General features: G+C 30.6%; 3 protein-coding genes across 4 annotated transcripts in view; 2 read left to right on the top strand and 1 right to left on the bottom strand.

The window, feature by feature from the left end:
- Nucleotides 1–5,510, bottom strand: part of LOC149899816 (uncharacterized) — a 55,108-nt gene extending 49,598 nt beyond the window's left edge. For both annotated transcript variants that reach the window (XM_090114068.1, XM_090114069.1), the window contains exon 1: nt 5,299–5,510. In XM_090114068.1, the coding sequence (XP_089970194.1) occupies nt 5,299–5,344 (46 nt within the window). In that variant the 5' untranslated portion in view covers nt 5,345–5,510. The remainder of the gene's footprint in view (nt 1–5,298) is intronic.
- The window catches only part of Cortactin (cortactin), a 444,169-nt gene that overhangs the window by 223,669 nt on the left and 196,100 nt on the right, over nt 1–24,400 (top strand). The gene's annotated exons all lie outside the window — the stretch shown is intronic.
- mtg (mind the gap) overlaps nt 7,509–24,400 on the top strand; it is a 65,110-nt gene continuing 48,218 nt past the window's right edge. Inside the window, exon 1 of the mRNA XM_090113731.1 lies at nt 7,509–7,820. Coding sequence (XP_089969857.1) covers nt 7,745–7,820 — 76 coding nt within the window. The 5' untranslated portion in view covers nt 7,509–7,744. The remainder of the gene's footprint in view (nt 7,821–24,400) is intronic.

The raw sequence follows: 24,400 nt of genomic DNA, 5'->3' as shown, positions 1-24,400 counted from the left end.
TAATCCTAAATCAGACTTTTAATAATTATTTATCACTAATTTTATACTATCTAATTACAGCCTTTTTTCAAATCTAAAACGAAAATAAATGAATATGTTTTAATTATAAAATACACTTTTTGAAGGAGTAGAACATCCTCTGCCCTTTCAAAACAATATTTGGCGTAGGTGTCTCAACAACCTGACTTTCTGAGATGAATGATACATCTTTTTCATCAACTTTGAATAATTTTCCAGTGTTATCTGCAATTTTACAAAAAACGACCTGTATCTCGTCATCTTCTTCCAAACCCGTACACATGGCCACATAACGGTACTCTGTTTCTTTGGTTAATAATTTGACTAGAATAAAGTCACCGTTCTTTAGTATTTTTTTGGATATCGACGGTTGTTGAGTATCTATTATTTGGTGTTTGCCATTTTTTGGAGTAATTGTATTTTGAATGTCAAATGGAGTCTCATTTTCGGACTCTGTATCCGGTCCGTAAATATCCTCGACTTGGAGACGATATTCTTTATTAACAGAGTATGTCATAACACCAAGCTTAAAATGATTGCAATGTTCATCTTCATTTCTGGATCATTTTTAATCTTTTGATATCGTATTTTCTCTGCTTCACGTTTCTTCTGTAATTTTTCTTCACGTGTTAACTTTTTCGGTGGTGCCATAATCTAAAACAATAATAATAATAATGAAAAGCTAGCACTCAAATATAAACTCATTCAAAACACAGACACACCATACTACAAGTATTAGAAAATAACACACACAAAATGTACTACGATCGAGCAATTTTAACAGATAAAACGATACACTACAACAGACCCAATTTTTTTGTTTTTATTCATGATAAAAACAAAAAACCAGCATACATTATTGATATTGCAGTCCCTAATTCACATTACCTACTTAAAACCATCACTGAAAAAATAAATAAATACACAGAGTTACAGGAAGAAATAAACAGAATATGGAATGTTAGTAAAGTATACATAGTACCGATAGTTATTTCCACTACAGGAATAGTCCCTAAATACTAACACCACAGTTTGAATTTAATAGAATTACCACATAACACATATATTAATCTACAAAAAGCAGCCATTTTAAACACTTGCAGGATTGTGCTAAAGTTTATGCAGAGTGACGAAACACCTCACAACACACCTACTTAAATAAGTCTCAAATGGCAGTTACTTGGCTAAAAAGCCCGTATCTGTCATTTCACACTAACGGTTTTAAACCGAGAATAAACAAAGATTCCCAAATAATGATAACAGTATAAATACGATGCATATTATCTCCCCTGGTCAGTAAGTCTCTTCCCTGGCAATAATCTCACCAGGGGAAATACGCCAGGGGAAAGACGTTTTCATGACATAATGAATTATTTTGATTCACACAACAAATGTTTTAGTTAATAATAAAGCAAGCTTTGACTATTACAGTATTACTAAGTTCGGACAGGAAATGCAAATAAATTAAGTGATTATTATAACTTTTATTACTTACCAGTGGAGAGACACAATGACCTTGCGAAACCGTTACACCGCACGAACGCGTCGGAACAACTGTCAAATAGCGTCGATCTAACAGTTTCTGTGCTTAGTATTGCTAAGTTCACGTCGTTACATGTCGCTCAGCGCGTTAGGGAATATGGCCGTCTGATATTTTATATTACAGCGGCGGTGCGAATATTGCCAGGGTAGATACACAAAAAGAGCGGGACAAAAATAAAGTTTAAAAATTATTGAAAATAAACAAATATTGTTGAATTTTTCTTTAATAACATTTAAGTGTATTTACTTAAATTTGAGGTAAACATAGTTTGCTTTATCAAATAATATAAAGAGTGAATGTATTGTATGTTAGTTAAGCTGAAACCGATAAGGGGACAGGCCAGGGTAGGGACTTTTTTACATTTTATAACGAATTTTACAAAAATATGCTTTAATTGGATATTTAATTGTAATGTTATTTAATAAAGGGCTTTGAAGTGGTGTGATTCATTGCACAAAAAAGCAATGCATAGATCAAAAAAACACTTTTACATAGATTTCCGTAGTAGTCACCTCTTATCATAGAATTACCCTTATAATGACATGACTTTTTGACTGCGACAAACATCAAACATCAACTGAAATAAACAGCAATTAACAACATATTAATTAAATTAATCATTACACGTACATAAACCCAAATACACGACTAATTAAGCATTTGCACAGTATGACATGTACACTGTAATTACTGTAACATTCTACAAGTGACAGTCACTACTCACTTGTATTTCAAAGATTATTATGTAGGTATGTAAAAGGTTTTTGCTTTTTAAGAGCCTATATTGATTAAAAAAAAATATTTTCATCCTAACTCGGCAGTGCATAATGACAGATAAGTTTAATTTAGTTTTATTCCATAAGTAAAAGAATAAAAAACATTTGTACAGCTTTATATACTGAGAATCAAAGCATGATCAATATGAACCATACAAGACACTCACATTTGAAATTCACAGCACATGAACAAAATTAAGGAATAAGTAAATTTCTGAAAAATAAAATTACAAGTTTAAATTGGAATTATTTGAAAAATCCAACATTGTAATTTTGCATAAAATTACCATAAATTAGAGAGCATCTTTGGCTAAATTTATTTGTACAGCCCACACATTGACTCATAGTTCTAATAAGGTGTTTGTGCATGGGTGTGTCAAACCTTCAAACATTTGAAATATAATAATTTATTTTAATTTTAAACATAACTCACTAGAATGTGGCTTGCCTTGTACATAAGAAAATCATTGAATATAACCAGAAAAATCTGTTATTGATAGAAGCATGACAATTTTTCTAAAATTATAATAACACCAATGAATATTAACTAATTTGTAAAGAAGATTTACAATCGAAATCATATTAAGTGAAAATATTAATCTATACTATTATACTAGCCAACGAGTTTGTTTTGTTGAACATGCTAATCTCCAGAACAACAGGTCTAATTTGAAGAATTTAGTGTTCAGTGTTAGACAGCCCATATCGAGATGATAGGGCTCATCTATGGCGCATCATCATGCAATGACCAACAGGAGCAGAGCAATGCAAGTAAAACCGTGGGACCCAGATGGTTACACAACAGATGGAATGAATGTAGTTTTAATTTATGTTAACTATCTACAAAAAACGTTAATCTAAAAAATACTTTTAATATATTATCATCTGTTAATTATCTGTAAAATGTTATTTAAACATTATCTACAAATAGCCATGTGCTTATTTTTATTACATTACATTAATATAGGCTATCTCTATTTAGATTCTAGATCTAGAACATTAATTTTATTTAAAGTATTTCATAGTTACTAAAAAGCCAATAACAATATTTCTTGTCTGTCTGCGGCTTTAGTTTCTTAACAAATCTTCTTCTTATATATAAAAATGAATCCCAAAATGTGTTGGTGAGCGCATAACTTGAGAACGGCTGAACCGATTTCGATAATTCTTTTTTTATTATATTCCTTGAAGTACGACGATGGTTCTTATGTAGAGAAAACGTAAATATGTACCACGGGCGAAGCCGGGGCGGACGGCTAGTCTAATATAAGAGTGTTTTTTTCTCAATTATTTTTCAACAAGATACATTCTAATTACATATATTCATATCTTACAATATTTGGTCAAAGTAAAAACAATCATCTCCAACTTATTCAAAATTCATTGAAACACATGCCAGAATGTTACAATTAGATACAAGATACAAGCTCCAAATTACCTAAACATTTCATATGATTAGAGTGAATAACATTTCAATTAAAATTGTGAAAGATTTAATTTTTTTTTGTTTAATGTTGTTGTAGACCAAAGCTGCAATTTTGCACAAAAATTATGTTTATCAAGTATATTAGGATTTTTTTGTACATCTGTATGTTAATTGATTATTAACAACCAATATTATTTTGTTCAATTGGTAAATATTCGCACAGAACAAAAATAAGACAGGGTCGAGTCAAGTCGGTGATGTCATACCTTTAAGTATTTATGTAGTTGTAAATAGGAATATGTATGTATTTTCATTCAGTAATTGGTTGGATGACTTTAACTTTTTACTTAATTGTATTCTTAATAAAGAGAGTATGTCGTCCAAGAATAAATTATTCTGTGCTAAATCTTGCAAATTATCAGTTGCACCAAATTGCATATCCTTCATCTTTTATCTTGTTTCTTTGTTTAGCCCACAATATAGATAAAAAGTTTATGGTCTTAATAAGTAATGATTATATTTAGATTGTCTCATAGAATATTTGGAAGCTTAATCCATACTAATATTATAAATGCGAAAGTAACTCTGTCTGTCTGTCTGTTACTCAATCACACCTTAACTACTGAACCAATTTGCATGAAATTTGGTATGGAGATATTTTGATACCCGAGAAAGGACATAGGCTACCTTTTATTGCGAAATATGTACCACGGGCGAACCTCTAGTAATCTATAAATCTGCATTGGACATGTGTTTATTTCCATTATAACGATGGAGTATTGCTTTTTGTGCCTCCACATTACTATCAATATTTAATAAAATATTAAAAGTATTGAAGTATCAAGAATGTTTTACAAACACTAGATAAAGATATGTAACATATTTTCACAAAAAAATTGTGAATATAATGATAAATATTGACGAATTCTTTGCATAAAATGAATATCATCTTCACCTGTGTACATGCATGTACTTGCATGTACATATAAGTATATATTTGATAAAGAATTTGATAAGATAATCTAGAAAGCAAATAAATTTATGTACCTTCGCGAAAATACAGCACACGAATATTCAATTACGTCAGACTATCGTTTGATAATGAAACTTATGACTCAAGACACACCATTCGACAGGAAAATTTACATTTTAATGGCTCGTAAAGGAAATATCTACGTGAAAACGACATACGAACCGAATTAAACGGTAACTATGCAAGGAATCCGGTAAAATTGCACTATCGGTAACCAAATATTTGGAGGTCCGGTACCCCCTACGTTCATGGCGCATTCCTGCGCACTTCTCGTCGTCTGGTAGCCGTTTCGCTAATTATAGAACATACCACGACGTCAAAAGACGTCCAAATGCAGATGAAAAACAAAACATCGGCTTGCGTCGGCCACAACCCACTGCGGACGTTCTCGAAAGCTGTGCACGAATTCACTACGTGGGGCCACGACGCGGTTTAGGGTTAGACGGTTTTGATCACATTTCACACTAAAACGGCACATATCGATTTTAAAAACACACAATACCTTTACTTTCAGCTTTTTCCGTAATATCTTTCACGTCATCAACCATCTTGCTCGATGACAGTCACTCACTGTTCACTTTTTTATTCGAACATATTTCGAAAACTCATACTTCGTTCACTATTTTCAGCCAGACGGCCAGCTAGCGATCTATACAACAGCGCTTCGTTCCGTTCACTGCCAACGACGTTTGGACGGCGAGTGGCAAACAAATGTCATTAAAAAGAAAATGGCGTCAATAAAAACTTTTAATTATCTTCGGTCATGTTATATGTACAATCATTTAGCTTGAATTAAGTATTTTTAGTATTATTTCCATCCATTTTAACGAATCGCAAATGTGAGGTAGTTTAATAATAAAAAATTGAGCTTTTATTAAAATAAAATAAATTAAAAAGTTAAGAATATGGTAATGACAGCATACATAAGTCAATGTCACACGTGGTATGTATTATCTGTTGTTAATAAATTCAATCAAGCAACTAAACCATAAAGTATTTTAGAGGATTAATTTAAACTGAAATCAAAAATAATTAGTGTTCGAATTTAATTTAAAAACAAAAAATATTTCTTATAAATATACCTATACCCTCGCCTATACCAGAGACATCTGTATTTTAAAAAATAAAAATTGTTTTAAAACAGCGCCACCTATATTTATGTAGTAAAACTTTAACATTGGGTAGTACTGAGAATAAAATAAAAGATGGCGCTATATTTAATGCCGTCACGTAGTAACCACAGTAGTAACGAACCACTATAAATTTTTATTCATTCAATGATTCCAAATTTTCTAATAAATTCTATATTAATAACTTTTTGGTAGTTTGCAATGTCTCAATTTATTAATCCGTCATTTTTTTTATTCTTAAAATGCTTTTATCCCTGCTAACTAACTGTAACTGACTTTCGCACTTAAAATAGGGAGCCTTTAAAATATTATCTATGGGCGTATTCAGAAAGAAAGCTTGAAACTTATAAGCGCTTATAAGCGCTTATCGGCGCTTGTCAGCGCTGGTAACCCGCGCAGGAAAATATATGACCAAGACAAGCGCCGATAAGCGCTTATAAGTTTCAAGCTTTCTTTCTGAATACGCCCTATGTGCTCTACATAGACAAATATACCCAAGGTGCTCTACTTATAGCTTTATAAGAATAAGATCATAATAATTATACCTATCTATTATTATTTTTCTGTTTACCCTAATATTTCCGTTGGCGCTTTTTGTATAAAAATTTTCTATTTAATGATGTAAGTGTAGATTTAGGTCATTTTTCATTGCTACAAAAAAAAAATCGGAAAATGTAGGTAAGCAAACATAACTTCGGCGTAATAACACGAACGATACAAGAATTAAGTTGTATTCGGTACGTATATGTCCATGGACCAATATATTAGTCCATGGTCATAATATTATATGTATAAGTCAATATACTATATAGGTACGTATCTATAAACACAATCACTGACATAGAACATCACTGTGACTTTATTTCAGGCGAAAGTTTACTTTCTTACATGAATTTTAGTAATGACTCGTTTCATTCTACAAGGAGAATGTCGAATCTAAATAAGGTTTTGATGTGTTTTGTTGATTAAATTTTATGATCGTCAAGTGCAATCTTAAAGGTCTCAGATAAGTTTTCACATCCACAGTAACTTTGGATATATGATTTTTATTATTTATGAAAATGAAACATCACTAGATACCATCTAGATACATAGTAGGTATAAAACAAAGTCGCTGTCGCTGTTTGTTCGTCCCTATATGAACTAGGCCACGGATTTTGATAAAGTTTTTTTAATAGATAGAGTGATTCAAGATTTTTCAAGATTCAGTTTTAGTGTAAAATGTGTTTTCTACAGAGCGAGGGAAGGCGCGCAGGGAAAGCTAATGTAGGTGAGTCAAGACTCAAGAGTCATATCTATTGAAAACTGAAAAATGAAAATATCAACGTGGTCAATAATAATTAGTGACCATATAACTATTACCACACGTAAATACGTCATAGTTCAATGTTAATTTGCAATTGCTAGTTTTCCAATCTATTTTAACAGCGACGAAATTTTATCACGCACTGTGAATTTCTGTACTAACCTGTTCAATTCTATTGCTCATTCAGTTATTCGCTTTTCATTATAATTAGATTACTTTTAAATCGGTCGAGTAACGTCCGTTTACGATACGCGCACCACAACGCGCACCTGAGTTGCGCTGCCAACCAAAGCAAGCATGCAGTTGACGTTTGACTTTCGAACGAAACTGTAGATAGAAAAAAAGTAAGCGCGTCCGTCACACATTTCGGCGGGAATTTTGACAGTTCGATTTCTTTCTGAATTTTCTTTGTGAATATTTTTCGTGTGTGTTAAAAAATGTTGACTAGTTATCGTTTTTGATAAGTCAAAATACTTTCAGCGTCGTAATGAAATAGTTGTGTTAATAAGTGAATGTGCAATTGGATTTTAAAAATGAAACTCACTCGGTGCTTAATTGGAGCAATTATTTGCCTGTTTGCCATGATAGGTAAGTACAATTAATAAAAAAACCTTATATATTTTCACTTAATTTTCAGTGTATTTTATCGGTATAAATAACAAACATTATGTAACTTGATTTTGTGTCTTTACTCTTGATAAAATATCCTTAATTGAAATGTACTATCAATTATTAGTACTTAATTAATTTTTAGCTTTCAACCAAGACAGGTTTTCCTTGTTGAATTACGTTTCTTAATTCGGTAACTATACACTATCGTATTTAATCGAATTCAAGTGTAATCACTGTTTTGAGAGTAAGGTCGCGCGTATCCGTATTCGTACACTGTTTACGGGTTTACGGTTTATTTAAATAAAAACATTATAATTTATACATAATATTACTTTTTATTATACGTTACGGTATGGTTGGTATCTCTTCAGTTTGCAACACAGAAGGACGTTAGTTATCACACGAAAAATCTATGAATAAAAATAATAATAAACCTCGTAACTATGAAAATGTTTAAAATATATTTAACGTCTGACTTACTTAATTCGATTATTTAGGTACCTACTAGATTGTGTATTTTCAATTTTAAACGAAGGTATGTAAGTGCATACCTATCTATACATATAAGTAAAATTGAAATTATGAAAGAAAATATTTTGTAATGAAAATGTGTATTTATAAACTCTAGATAATTTAAAATATGTTACGACATCGAAACTATATACTTATATATAGTTTCGATGTCGCTATATACCGGGTGTCCCACTATTAGTATACTAAGCGCGAAGGGACTTGTAGTTTTGCATACACTGATCACGTAAAAAATACTTAAGGCTTATACATGCGCTAATAACCTTGACCATACTTGACGGATCTCAAACCTCTCCCGCTGAACCTTCTTTTTTCCTCGCATTTTGTATTTAAAAAGATACCAATCAGTGAAACAAAAAATCCTCGTCAGGGACTGTTGTGTAACTGATAATTTATTAAACATAAAATTTTCAGAGCTCTAAGTCAGCAGCCAGCAGGTTACGAAGTTTATAGAGTATTTGCGGAAAAATCGATGACCACGGCACATTTTTTTTCTAGAAATCTATTAACCTTGGAAAAATTCATCGCGAGCAATTAAAGATCAAAGACCATCCTATTATATATATTTTTTTCCGTATTGTGCTTTATGTTGTACCAGACTTTAAAGAGGTTGAACATAGTCGAAATTGCCGGGTAACGCCTTAAACAACAAAATTACGTCGAAATTTTTTTGCTAAATTTTTCCTGAAAATCCATGTTTTCTTCTCTAGCTTCGCGCAGCCGGCATATACCGCTTCTCTAATGTGAGCATTTTGTCTATGAAAACATAATCTTAAAAGATAGCTCACGTGCTGGTGGCAAAGTTTGGCGGGTTGCTTGTTATGGGTGTTCACATAGAGTTTTAAGAATTCATCTATTTGAAAAAAAAAATGCGTCTGGAATTTTATAAGTATTTTTTACGTACTCAGCGTATGCAAAACTATAACCTCCTTTGAGCTTAGTATACCAACAGTGGGACACCCTGTATACAACTATAACCCAGGTATATTATTGTTTGATAATTTTTAATAAATGACAATAATAACCAACCGAAATTGAGAGCTAAAACCTGTAGAAATAAATCATTATGCACCCGAGAGAAGCAATAAAGCAAAATATTGAAGTGACACATTAGAACACTAACTTAACGCTAACTTGACAGGTGCAAAATACATAATATCAGTCAGTCATTACTCATTATCATAGCAGCTGTTGCTTAGTTGGTTCCTATTTAAATATCGGTTTCGTATTTGTGAAGAAAGTCGTCCGGAAAATTACTATACCTATAGGTACCTACTGAGTACTGACGTTTGTCATATACCTACTAACTTTCCGCCCGCGGCTTCGTCCGCTTTATCTAAAACCTATTAAATTATATACTAAAACCGTCCTCTTGAATCACTCTATCTATAAAAAACCGCATCAAAATCCGTTGCGTAGTTTTAAAGATTGAAGCATAGGTACATAGGGTCAGAAAAAGCGACTTTGTTTTGTACCTAACTACCTAGTGAAGTATAGAAAATATTGAAAAAATAATTCTTTTTGCACAAACAGACGTTTATTTTTCTCCCAAAAATCTATCAATGAACCATATGTAAATTAAATTCATACCTAGAGTAAAACCGGATATTTATCATAATATTATGTATTTACATATTAAATACTATCTTATATAAGCTCATAAAGCATACTTTCCAAATTCCATCATAAATAAGTCATTTTAAAATTATTTGTTTTCGTATTTGGACTTATTACTTTCGCGTAGTAGAAAGCTGTCCTATAGGTATAGTAATGAATGGATTCCGGTTGAGTTATCTTTAAAACGTCATCGGAAATAGCTTAGGAGGAAAATTAACGGCTTAATGAGTAAAAGCTATACTTGGTAATACCACAAAATAGAGAGTTGTGGTTGTGGTATATGGGCTTTCTGGGCTATTTTTATAAGGTTGTATATTTTTTTTTTAAGAAGGGATAAACTTTTCAATGGAAATTAGGAAGTTAGTTAAGATAAGCCACAAGCTTCAACACGCGGTATCGATTACCGGCAAAATTGTTCAAAAAGTTTTCAAAATTTTTGCTTCATTATTTAAACTGTCGCATAAAACACTTTACTGCACGCACGATCACGTTATTTTAAAAATATAGCTGAATATCATAAGAATTCATTAAAACAAAATAAAAAGCAACGAACATACAAAGACTTAATGGCAAAAGTACTCTACAAGACCAACATCAAATAGAAGAAAGCATTTGAACACTTTCCAACAGTTAAATACGCAATAAATTACCTTCAAAGCCAAACTTGTTAGTTATTCATAACTTTCATCTAAAACGCGTAAAACGCTAATAAACCAAACATCGGTTTTCACTTTCCGTTGACGCAATCGTCTTTAGTATCTAATTTGAATAATACACGATTGTACCTGTTAGTCATTTGCACCTACCACACTGATTATAACAGACAACTCTGTCCCTTGTATACTAGCATTGCATGCGACTTTACGTGCGTGACAATGCAGAAGGACATTCCAGGATCTATACCTATTACCTACGCCACAGTATTACAATATTTCCTATAATATTGACTGTGCCTACGCCTTCGCTCACTTGGATGTCAAGTTATTAAATGGCAGCTGTTTAAATAATCCACACTAATATTATAAATGCGAAAGTAACTCTGTCTGTCTGTCTGTTACTCAATCACGCCTAAACTACTGAACCAATTTGCATGAAATTTGGTATGGAGATATTTTGATACCCAAGAAAGGACATAGGCTACCTTTTATTGCGAAATATGTACCACGGGCGAAGCCGGGGCAGACCACTAGTATTTAATATAGGAATATTTTCCTTTATCTACTTCAGTCCATTCTCAATGTCATCATCCTATAAAATATTCACAAAAATTGTCTCAGCGGTTTACTCACGAAAGCGTAACAGTCAGGCACTTTCATATTTATTATTTCATATCTAAATCCTAATTTTATTCTCATCACCTTCATTGCTCTATTAACGATGTAAGTAGGTTAACATAATACTGAAATAAAGCCTACTTAAAAATATATGTGTACTCTCAAAGTCACTAGAAGGCCGTACTCGGGTAATTTTATATGCGTAAAAAGGTTTTTAGTAAGGTCTTGGAATGAATCATTTGTTTATTGATATTTATGTAATGGATATACATAGTAATAGATATTTGCGATAGACCTACCGTACCTATTGTGTCAGTAGTCTTTAAGAATTGAATGTGATTACTTAAAAAAGAAACCAAATACATAAGTAATTCTTTTGAACAAAAAACTGAACTGCCTTCATAATGTCAGCTCGATCTAATTTAAATGAAACCACGCGGAAGGCACTTTTAAATAAAAATCGTCAAAATCGGTTCACCTAGTCGAATTTTGAGTAAAAAAGCCAAAAAATCTGTTCCTTCCTCCTTGTTTTGAATTCTACTGAAAATTCAAATCTCAAAAGGCATTAAAAAGGCGAAGCAAAAAGTTTCTGTAATATGATTACCTATAATTAATAACGATATATTTTTTTATACTATCCTTCTGTACCTATATAAACCGAGGCATGTCTAATGCCTCGGTTTACAATTACAATCGGAACTTTCTCATTATATTATATTGATAGTAGATAATATAATATATCAGGAAATATGGAATTCCACGAGCCAATAAACTTCGCAACCCATTCCATTCATTCCAATCTATTTCAATGAAATTTATAAATACATTATTAATAATATGCAATAAAAAATAAAAATGCTATGTTCATCAGAATTATGTAATAGGAACGTGGTGAGTAATACGTTCTTAAACGTCATGTGTAGGTAGGTACTTGTTTAAAAATCTGGTTACGTGTGGTTTTGAGTCCATACTGAGTTCTGAGTTTCTGACCACATGCCTGTATTTAATTCGGTCAAATATTGAAAGAATGCATTTATCTCGTGAGTTAAACAGTATAATATAATTATTTTATTTGAGAAATAATTCCAACGAAATTGAAATGAATGAAAATGAAAAAAATTGAATTGAAAATGATATCTATACAGGCCTTTCAAATTTCAGTAACAGGTCTTTTTATATTCATTATGCGTGTAATTTTCAAAAATTACCATCCAAAAACAGGTTGAAGTTACATAGGTAGATATATGTAGTAGAATCATTTTTATTAACTTTATGTCATACCTTACATAACGTATTAACAAGATTCCACAAGCCAATTTCTTGCCAGGGCTTCAGATTTTTAATCACTAGCAGTTACAGAATTTTCAAGGCGGACAAGTAAAATACCTTCTGCAAATCGCCTTATTATATTTGATTAGTATATAATTCAGAAAACGACACTAGATACGAATTAAGAATATCTCGGTCAGGTCGCCACGCTATATGAAAACACGACCTTTTATTATTTTCATTCATTTTCAACATTAATCAACATTAATTTTCGCAGTACAGCCAAGTGCCTATACTGGACGTGCCCCGACCGGTTCGTATATGACCTCTATTGACATTGTACTAGAATATATAGCTGGTAATTTGATCTGTGTTAAATACATTGATTTGTACATAAACTTTGGTTGGTACTTGTGGTGACTCGCATGTGTAGGGCTTCGCTTAAAATATAGATGTTCCAGTTGTAACAGACGTTCGAAGAAGCAGTAGTTGAGTACCTAGTGAATAGAACGTATACCTTAACGTATACGGTATATGTAACCATAGAAATCTAAATAACAAGACACATAGAAGTGCTATAATGTCATAATTCGTATGAAAACCGCTGTCGCCAAAATCAACACATTCAAACCGAAAGCTAAACAGTACACACAAGTAAACTATGCCTTTTATTGGACAGCTTGATTTTAGTGAAAACTAACTTATCTATTAAATTAAGCTTTTGAATATGTATCCTAACGCACGAATTTACGGTTTATTTTAGAATAACATCCCTAAGTATATGAGACTTTTTGCTCCAATACGAACAAACGTGATAATAAGAATGGTCGACTGTGTCATTCATTGTTATTTCGATTACTATGGTGACACTCGTAATACTTGTAAATATTCTATAATTTTAAGGAAAAACGGCATTATTTCTAAAAAAATATATTTTCCGATGAAATATTATTCCAACTTGTGGAAGAATTTCCGCAATGGGAATTGCTGAAACACACCATGTATACACTCATACGTCTCCAGAGCAACTGAACAGTGACGAATGAGCTCCGTCACGCTGGAACCCGCTTTAGAAAAAACCTTACTTTTTTTCAGCCTATTTTACCTACAAACGATGCTAATGAATGTAGTATAGGTCAATTTTTTGTAGTCTTATTAGTTACTTAGAAAACATCATTGATATCGTTCGAAGTAAAAAATATAAATAATAGCGTGTTGATTAGTTTTGGAATGGGTTCCAAATTGATTGTAGTTTATTGTAGTGGCAAGAAAATTCTTTATTTGCGTTGTTTTATCTCAAATTATTGAAAGAAGGTCACAATAACAAGATTTTAAAAAATAAATAACACTTGTTCAAAAACTACAAACGATGCCAATAAATGTAGTATAGGTCAATTTTTTGTAGTCTTATTAGTTACTTAGAAAACATCATTGATATCGTTCGAAGTAAAAAATATAAATAATAGCGTGTTGATTAGTTTTGGAATGGGTTCCAAATTGATTGTAGTTTATTGTAGTGGCAAGAAAATTCTTTATTTGCATTGTTTTATCTCAAATTATTGCAAGAAGGTCACAATAACAAGATTTAAAAAAATAAATAACACTTGTTCAAAAACTACAAACGATGCCAATAAATGTAGTATAGGTCAATTTTTTGTAGTCTTATTAGTTACTTAGAAAACATCATATTTGATATCGTTCGAAGTAAAAAATATAAATAATAGCGTGTTGATTAGTTTTGGAATGGGTTCCAAATTGATTGTAGTTTATTGTAGTGGCAAGAAAATTTTTTATTTGCGTTGTTTCATCTCAAATTATTGCAAGAAGGTCACAATAACGAGATTTTAAAAAATAAATAACACTTGTTCAAAAACTACAAACAATGTAGTTGATTGTAGCTAAACTCATATGTTTGTAGTGGCTGCTGAACCCCTGTAAGCAATAAAAAACAAAAAATTTAGTGTTCAATAAGTTTATATATTCAAAACAATTATGAGCCTTGGATTTCGTGTCGTTTGTAGTTTTAGAAAAAAAAAAAATTCATGCTCATACATACATCTTCGCACACGTGCGTGTTTGTGTATGCGTGTGGGAGTTTCGTAATTTAGTGTACATTAAATTGCACATGATATATGTTAAAAAAAAAAAAAAAGAGTTGGATATCTTTAATGTTCAGTAGTTTGCTGTTCAATGTTACAAAGTCACTTAATAATCCGAAACTGCTGAGACGACAAAAGTAATTAAAATGAAATAATGGATAAATTCCAACGTCCAACGTCCTAAGTCCAACGATTTTGAATTTATATTTTGAGGTATAATCGATGCTACATTTACTGTAGGCACTATAGTAACTGTAAACTTGTGTACGCACGCTTATATTTAATCGGTAATGTCCATATACATATAAAGGTATGCTGTCGGAAGACAAACTGTGAAACTACGAACGATTTCCTTTTCTATTTTCTAACGTCTTAAAATGTATCACTCTATCAAACACTAAGTAGATTTATTCATTCGCACTTATAATCAGTAATAAGCAAAACATACAAATATAAAGGTACTGTGACAATTGTTCATATCGTTTGTAGTTTTTATGCCAGTGTCATTTTATTATACCACTACAATTTGGCTAGTTTTATCTGATTTTTCTTGAAGTTATTTTAGAGGATAAATTATTTTACCAGTACTACAATAAACGATAAATGACAATATTAATTCAAATTTCTTATATTGCACTATTTTGAGTTTTTTTTTCGTTTCGGATGGAATTTATCCATTATTTCATTTTAATTACTTTTGTCGTCTCAGCAGTTTCGGATTATTAAGTGACTTTGTAACATTGAACAGCAAACTACTGAACATTAAAGATATCCAACTCTTTTTTTTTTAACATATATCATGTGCAATTTAATGTACACTAAATTACGAAACTCCCACACGCATACACAAACACGCACGTGTGCGAAGATGTATGTATGAGCATGAATATTTTTTTTTCTAAAACTACAAACGACACGAAATCCAAGGCTCATAATTGTTTTGAATATATTAACTTATTGAACACTAAATTTTTTGTTTTTTATTGCTTACAGGGGTTCAGCAGCCACTACAAACATATGAGTTTAGCTACAATCAACTACATTGTTTGTAGTTTTTGAACAAGTGTTATTTATTTTTTAAAATCTCGTTATTGTGACCTTCTTGCAATAATTTGAGATGAAACAACGCAAATAAAAAATTTTCTTGCCACTACAATAAACTACAATCAATTTGGAACCCATTCCAAAACTAATCAACACGCTATTATTTATATTTTTTACTTCGAACGATATTAATGATGTTTTCTAAGTAACTAATAAGACTACAAAAAATTGACCTATACTACATTTATTGGCATCGTTTGTAGTTTTTGAACAAGTGTTATTTATTTTTTATAATCTTGTTATTGTGACCTTCTTGCAATAATTTGAGATAAAACAACGCAAATAAAGAATTTTCTTGCCACTACAATAAACTACAATCAATTTGGAACCCATTCCAAAACTAATCAACACGCTATTATTTATATTTTTTACTTCGAACGATATCAATGATGTTTTCTAAGTAATTAATAAGACTAAAAAAAATTGACCTATACTACATTTATTGGCATCGTTTGTAGTTTTTGAACAAGTGTTATTTATTTTTTAAAATCTTGTTATTGTGACCTTCTTGCAATAATTTGAGATAAAACAACGCAAATAAAGAATTTTCTTGCCACTACAATAAACTACAATCAATTTGGAACCCATTCCAAAACTAATCAACACGCTATTATTTATATTTTTTACTTCGAACGATATCAATGATGTTTTCTAAGTAACTAATAAGACTACAAAAAATTGACCTATACTACATTTATTGGCATCGTTTGTAGTTTTTGAACAAGTGTTATTTATTTTTTAAAATCTTGTTATTGTGACCTTCTTGCAATAATTTGAGATAAAACAACGCAAATAAAGAATTTTCTTGCCACTACAATAAACTACAATCAATTTGGAACCCATTCCAAAACTAATCAACACGCTATTATTTATATTTTTTACTTCGAACGATATCAATGATGTTTTCTAAGTAACTAATAAGACTACAAAAAATTGACCTATACTACATTTATTGGCATCGTTTGTAGTTCTTGAACAAGTGTTATTTATTTTTTAAAATCTTGTTATTGTGACCTTCTTGCAATAATTTGAGATAAAACAACGCAAATAAAGAATTTTCTTGCCACTACAATAAACTACAATCAATTTGGAACCCATTCCAAAACTAATCAACACGCTATTATTTATATTTTTTACTTCGAACGATATCAATGATGTTTTCTAAGTAACAAATAAGACTACAAAAAATTGACCTATACTACATTTATTGGCATACATATGAGTTTAGCTACAATCAACTACATTGTTTGTAGTTTTTGAACAAGTGTTATTTATTTTTTTAAATCTCGTTATTGTGACCTTCTTGCAATAATTTGAGATGAAACAACGCAAATAAAAATTTTTCTTGCCACTACAATAAACTACAATCAATTTGGAACCCATTCCAAAACTAATCAACACGCTATTATTTATATTTTTTACTTCGAACGATATCAATGATGTTTTCTAAGTAACTAATAAGACTACAAAAAATTGACCTATACTACATTTATTGGCATCGTTTGTAGTTTTTGAACAAGTGTTATTTATTTTTTAAAATCTTGTTATTGTGACCTTCTTGCAATAATTTGAGATAAAACAACGCAAATAAAGAATTTTCTTGCCACTACAATAAACTACAATCAATTTGGAACCCATTCCAAAACTAATCAACACGCTATTATTTATATTTTTTACTTCGAACGATATCAATGATGTTTTCTAAGTAACTAATAAGACTACAAAAAATTGACCTATACTACATTTATTGGCATCGTTTGTAGTTTTTGAACAAGTGTTATTTATATTTTAAAATCTTGTTATTGTGACCTTCTTGCAATAATTTGAGATAAAACAACGCAAATAAAGAATTTTCTTGCCACTACAATAAACTACAATCAATTTGGAACCCATTCCAAAACTAATCAACACGCTATTATTTATATTTTTTACTTCGAACGATATCAATGATGTTTTCTAAGTAACTAATAAGACTACAAAAAATTTACCTATACTACATTTATTAGCATCGTTTGTAGGTAAAATAGGCTGAAAAAAAGTAAGGTTTTTTTTAAAGCGGGTTCCAGCGTGACGGAGCTTGACGAATGCACTGGTGATGTGAAAATCACCTGAGTGGCGACAAGGTCACGCACGCTTACGACTTCTAGTGTCTTGTTATTTAGATTTCTATGTATGTAACTCATCTAATAAACTGTAACATTATAAAAAGGAAACATTTATATTTTGTATGTCTATTTGACCGCCCCCTTGGTACAGTGGTTGACGCGTGAGCGTAGAACCGAGGGGTCCTGGGTTCGATTCCCGGTGGAGACGAAGAAAAAAAAAATGTCTCGGTCTGGCAGGACACAGAAGGCTGATCATCTACTTGTCCCTAAAGAAAATCGATCAGTGAAACAGATGTATGCATAATGCATCTGCCCCTTACCCCAATTGGGGACATGGGACTTCACTTAATATGTCTATTTGTAATGTTTCCACGTAAACTACTGGGCCGATTTAAAAAATTCAATTACTAGCAGAAAGCTACATTTTCCTTAGTTACATAGAATATAATTATCTATATCTATTTAGTTTTTATCCTGAATCAGCCCGGGCAGATGATACATGAAGAACAGCTGTATCAGAAATGCAAGAGTCATTACATCCATCAATAAATGATCGCGCCTCAGGTTATTAAACCAGTGTTTACAAACTTTTGCCTGCAACTTGTCACGAGCTCTATATAAATTTAATATAGGTTGATGTTAATATTCTAAAATGTAAGGTAATGTTCTATCTAGATTATAAAATTTGTCGTCTAACAAGAAACGTAGTAAATAAATTTTGTATGCACTTATTTACTTACTAAATTAATTATCTGTGAGTAAGGCCTGCTTCGGGGTGTGGTCACAAGCAAGGTGAAAACCGGAATCTGTAGGGAAAATATTTTTTTAGTAAGGAAATTATACCCATTTTTTTTATTACATTGTCATTCAAGAACCTTTACACTCATGGTAATGAACTTAAAGACATTAAAGTGGACAAAAATAAAAGAAAACATTCTAGTAATTTAAATGTCACCGTTATTCATAATTTGCTTACGTTTTTGCTTATCTAGACAGCTAATCTATAATAACATGATTTGTAAAAGATTGTGATGGTGACCCGTATCAACAATTATCATAGTTATTATTGTTCACAGAAAAGTGCGTGTACTTTTTGTAATGTCGATGAGTATTTTTATCGCAATTACATAAATCAGTATTTCTATAGATATTATATAATGTTTTAATGTGAATTTGCACGGTTTTAATCAACGCTTTGTTGGGAATCTTCCCACACTAAATTAGAGAAAGTTTGATAGATTTCACAACCATGGATCGAACTATATAGACCATTTAAATGAGTTGAAGTTATTATTTTTATGAGCTTCGGGAAAATAACCAATAATTTATGTTACATAAGAGTGTGAGTATATGAAACTTTAAAACGAGTAGAGAGGATTTATTTATTGTATTAAACATTGTAATAAATAATGTTGCAATTAATTAGGTTTATTCTAGGTATAGTTAATTATCAATTAGTAGTAGAGCAAAGTCAAAACAAAATTGTAATGGCATAATGACCTTATAAAAGGTTATTCATATTGTAATAAATATAAAAGGGATTGTATACAATTATGTAAATAATGTTATTCTTAGGTTTACAATGCTCTTGATTGATGATCGTTGAAGATAGTATAATATGTATTACCTACTTATGTTTTGTGTTAGACTACATAGTGTACATATTTATGTTTGTATATGTGTGTGTTTATGTGTTAGGTATATTTATAACAGTCTAGAATAGAATTCAATTATAAGATTTAATTATATTTTTCGTTAATGTAGTTTATTCTAGCTAATCTAGGCTATGGTAGGCAACAAAATCTAGTGAGTGTTCAACCGCGACCTTCTAGTGATTTTGTGGTTTTTATGCCTTGAAATTTTGAGTAATGTCTGCTTTACCAGGATATCTTAATAATGTTAAAGTAACGATGCTTTAGAGGTATTCGAAAATTGTATGAAAATTATTATCTTATCTAGCTTCAAAGTGAAATTACTTTCTTTTGAAATGATGCTAAAATTATGGGTTAGATTGTAAAATTGAAGGTTAATTAACTTTCTTTTGTTTAAGTGGTTGAGTAGTAATTTATTTTTACATCAATTATAGGAGTCGGAAGATTAAAATTTCACAAAATAATGAATAAACATATGCATGCGTGTCACAAAAATAAAAACAACTTTTATTTTCTAATGAATCTGTGAATATGACATAGGCAGTTGTAATATCCATTTTAGTTAAAGTAATGAACTGTTTTTTTATATAAAAATAAAAGTTATATCGATTACATAAAATCTCTTTTAACTACATTTCTTAGAACAAGAACAGAAAAACCTGAAAACTGGGTGCCCTTCGAAAAGCTGGGTGCGCGCGCGTTTAATTCTCTTGTTATGTCATACCGTATGCATAAATTATAATACCATTTTTACTTCCTTGACATTATTGTAATGATAATTTATTACATTTAATTGATAATAATAATTTTCCTTGTTCTTAAGTTAGGTTGAATGAAATTTGTGACATAAAATCCGAATGTTTTCGATCTAGTTGTCTCTATATACAACAGCAATTTATTTCAGATCTCATAAAATGTATAATAATATAATTTAAGTCTACTTATGTAAGCTCTTGTGTCTATAGTACACCTAAATATAAGCTATTAACATAGGTCGAGTGATTGAACATTAACCTACGGGCCATGGAGCAGATTTAGCAAGCGAGTTCGAGCTTGCTTCACTTTCTGTAAAGTATAAATTATCATAAATACATGTAGAGTACGTACAGATTATTATACATATTGTATTAAACAAATAAGGAATCATAAAAACTATCTTACGTAGATACAAACTAATATAAATAGATAAAGAAAGATATAAGGAGGGTGGACATATTTACATGCAAGTTGGGTGAATTATCAAAGGTTCTTCTTTATATTATTTGTTATTAATTTATTATTTTTAGATTGTATTTATTATTGGATTATATTTTATTATTGGATTGTGTATATTGTCATTGTTTTGTCCATTTAGTAGATTGTAAGTTTATAAGTTTAAGTTTTTAGTATTAGTATTCGTTTTAATATATGTATAAGAATTTTAGTTTTAGTCAGTACCGCATTGGGTTAATCCTGTAAAGGTAATTGATATGTGTGTGAATAAATAAAAATAAAGATAACTTAAACTTAACTTAAAGTTTAAAGTGGTGGTTAAAATTTACGAAGAAGCTTAACCTATAATTATTAATTATATTTTCTAAGCAGGCTAGCCTTCAAAGTCTTTGCACTCGATAATTGGAATTCGATCGATCAATTATAACTCGTAAGTATATTAATCGTAAGACCAATCATCACTTCGAATTTATGCACAACTTTAGTTTATCTAAGAAATGTAAAATGAAGATATTTTGTAAACGGTAACGATAAATATCTTACAGGTTAAACTTTAAAGTATAATATGTCTAATTGAACTGACGAGGGGTTATTGTCCGCGGAATTTTTTAAATAGATCACTTACAACTGTATTAAGTAACGTAAACGAGGGATTAAAGTGGATTAAAAGTAGCCGCTCAAAAAAAGGCCCCCGAATGACAAAACCGAGGACAATTACAGATAAACGTTTTATTAACCAACAAACATAATAACGTCACTTGCAATACACAAACAATTCATTATATTTATACCGATTATCACAACTACGTAACGGGTGTTCACATAAACATACTAACGCGTTTCACTGCAAATTATTCGGTTGAAGACAAGCAGCGACTAATTCGACCACTTTCACTGATTTCTCTTTATGACGTATTGATTAGCATGTAAGGATCGTTTTGGAGAGAAATTATTATGTATTCATTTGTTTGGTGCATTAAAATTGTATTTAAAGATGCTAATGCATCATAATAATATGATGCTAATAATATACAACATTATTCTATATGTACCTAATTGTAGTATTATATTGTATTGAAAATGTGTATTGATGTTTTGTTTCTTGCTGTACTGAAAATGTATCTGTATTGTAAAGAGCGGTTTATTTTGTATATGTGTGTTTAATTTATCTTATGTATAAGTATGTATTATCTTATGAAATATAAAATAATGCTTTACAAAACTTGAGAACATGTTTTAAAAATTGTAACGAAAAGTGCCATTTCTTAATATTTCAAATAGCTACAGTTGCATTCACAACCATCTTATTAAAAATTACATTATAAAAACAGTGATTGTGAGAAGTATAAAATATACTTAATTGAAACTTGCATGCAAATGTCCATTTACAAGTTATTGTGTATAAAGCATTAGTTGTGGTTACAATTGTGTTTGAACATGAATATTTAAAATACTGGCAAATTAGTATTATTTTGTTTCATACATATAATACTTGTTCTTTTCGTGACACCATAAACGTTAAATTAAACCAAGAAGACCAGAACCAGGAAGACAAATATTTGTAGATTTTTAATTTAATTTTTAGTTAAGAATTTTCTTTCCAAAAATTTTAAATAAAATGCTGTTGTTGGACATAACTAACAGTTGTATTATATTATTTATTTATTTCCGTATCAAAAGTAAATAAAAGGCGCTAATTCATTTAAAATTATAGGCCAGAAGGTCGAAAGGTAAATTATTCTGTGCTAAAGAGGTTATTTCCGAATATTTCTACGTCAATTAAATCAAACTAAATATACAACTAAATTTCATAATATTTTACGCTACCAAATATACCTATAAAAAAATAAACCACTTGTATGTTACCTTGGCAGAACGGATGCAAAAATCGGATATTATTAGGTGCAAGTAACAAGCTAATTTAATAATGAATAAACTATCGTGAACTAGTGAAGGTCATCATAATCGTTTGAGCATTTCCCGCGGTATCGCATCACGCGTGACATACATTCAAATTATCTATGGGTTTTACCAATGAGTCTATTTATGTTGTTTTAACAATTTCTTAATATGGAATTGATTATTGCGAAAATTAAAAGGATCAAACTTTATGTAAATGAGCGCTCCATTTTTGTAAAACCTTGGCTATCATTTTGTGGCGTATCTATTATTGATTTTTATGTATAGACGTAAGATTTAAGTGGTCTTCTAATTCCAAAAACAGTATTTTTACAATCCTGTTTTACTATACCTACCTCGTAGGAAATTTCCCAGTCAGAAATAACTAATAAAGTGCTAATTCATTCAGACTTAGATCTTCATGAAAATATTCAACAAGAACCAATCGGCAATTATTGCATTATTAATTAAGAAATATCAAAATTATTACTCATCCTCACACAGGAGATTTAGCCGATTAAATGTGTCATTAATATTTTTATGTTATTAGTTATTACCAAATAAATAAACTATTCACCACGATCTTAGAGATCTTAGATATGTGGCAATGCACTAGCTCCTATTAATATTTATGGCTATCCAAACCATAAACATATAAGTTACATATTATGTAAAGGAGAATGGCGAACTCCCATAGGACTTTGGGCCTGATCGTTACACTGATGATTTATGTGGGGTTAAATAGATAAAAATATACAGATTCTATAAATATAACAATTAAAGATCTGTTCTATGGGATAGCAGAGATATTGAGCATGTAACGTCACTAAAATTGAGGTTAGGTTTGCTCGAGTTCAATGAATAGCTTTGTTTCTTTCTAAGTAGAGGTAAGTTTATATCCTATAATATACATTATTTAGATAAAGAGTGTAACAGAAGAACAGTTAGGTAATAGAGATATTGGATCGAACTTTTATTCTTTTAGAGTACCTAGGTACCAAAAAATCGTAGGTAAAATATATTAAATAAAACACGTTTTTTCATAAATCGTTTATTCATCATTATCATTATAAACAATTAACACATCATCCAGAAACTGTGCTGGCGGCATTAAATCTGGTTGATACCTTGCCCAGCGGTACCATATTATGCACATAACGTGACAGCAGCAACCTACAGTTCTTCTTCCTACTAAACAATTACAATAATAAACTGTTATTGCTTCCCTTCCTATGAGAGCCCTCACCCAGCAAGAATGACATAGATATGTTACTCTATTTCCAATCTGTAAAGAAATACTTCGTTAAAACACCTTTCATTTTTACTTTGAGATTTAAAAAGAAGATTATTGGCAACTTTTTACTTAAAATATTATCAAAACACTCAATAAGTTAAATGACGAGGTAATATCCACTCTAATATCACTGCTCTAATTCTTTGATCGCGTTGAGAATCAGTTCTTAGTAAATGAAACCGTGTGCGCAATACAGAACGTCCACAATAAATGCATACACGTTGATGACCCAAAGTTACAGTGTCATCTTCATGATTTTCAATCTTCAAAGAATCATTTACAAGTTTCCAGCATGCATCACATATGTGATCAGAGTGAGTGATCTACAAATAAAGAATTAATATTACAATTGGACACAAGAAAGTGAATATACATATATATTATATTAATATAATATATAAATCTCGTGTCACAATGTTTGTCCTCAATGGACTTCTAAACCACTTAACCGATTATAATAAAATTCGCACACCATGTGGAGTTCGATCCAACTTGAGAGA

Source organism: Colias eurytheme, chromosome 20 (genome assembly GCF_061535395.1).
Source record: "Colias eurytheme isolate Ceu_HAF_F1 chromosome 20, ilColEury1 Martin Lab GWU primary, whole genome shotgun sequence".
Lineage (NCBI taxonomy): Eukaryota > Metazoa > Arthropoda > Insecta > Lepidoptera > Pieridae > Colias > Colias eurytheme.
Note: the sequence above shows the minus strand (reverse complement) of the source record. Positions and strands in the feature narration are given on the sequence as shown.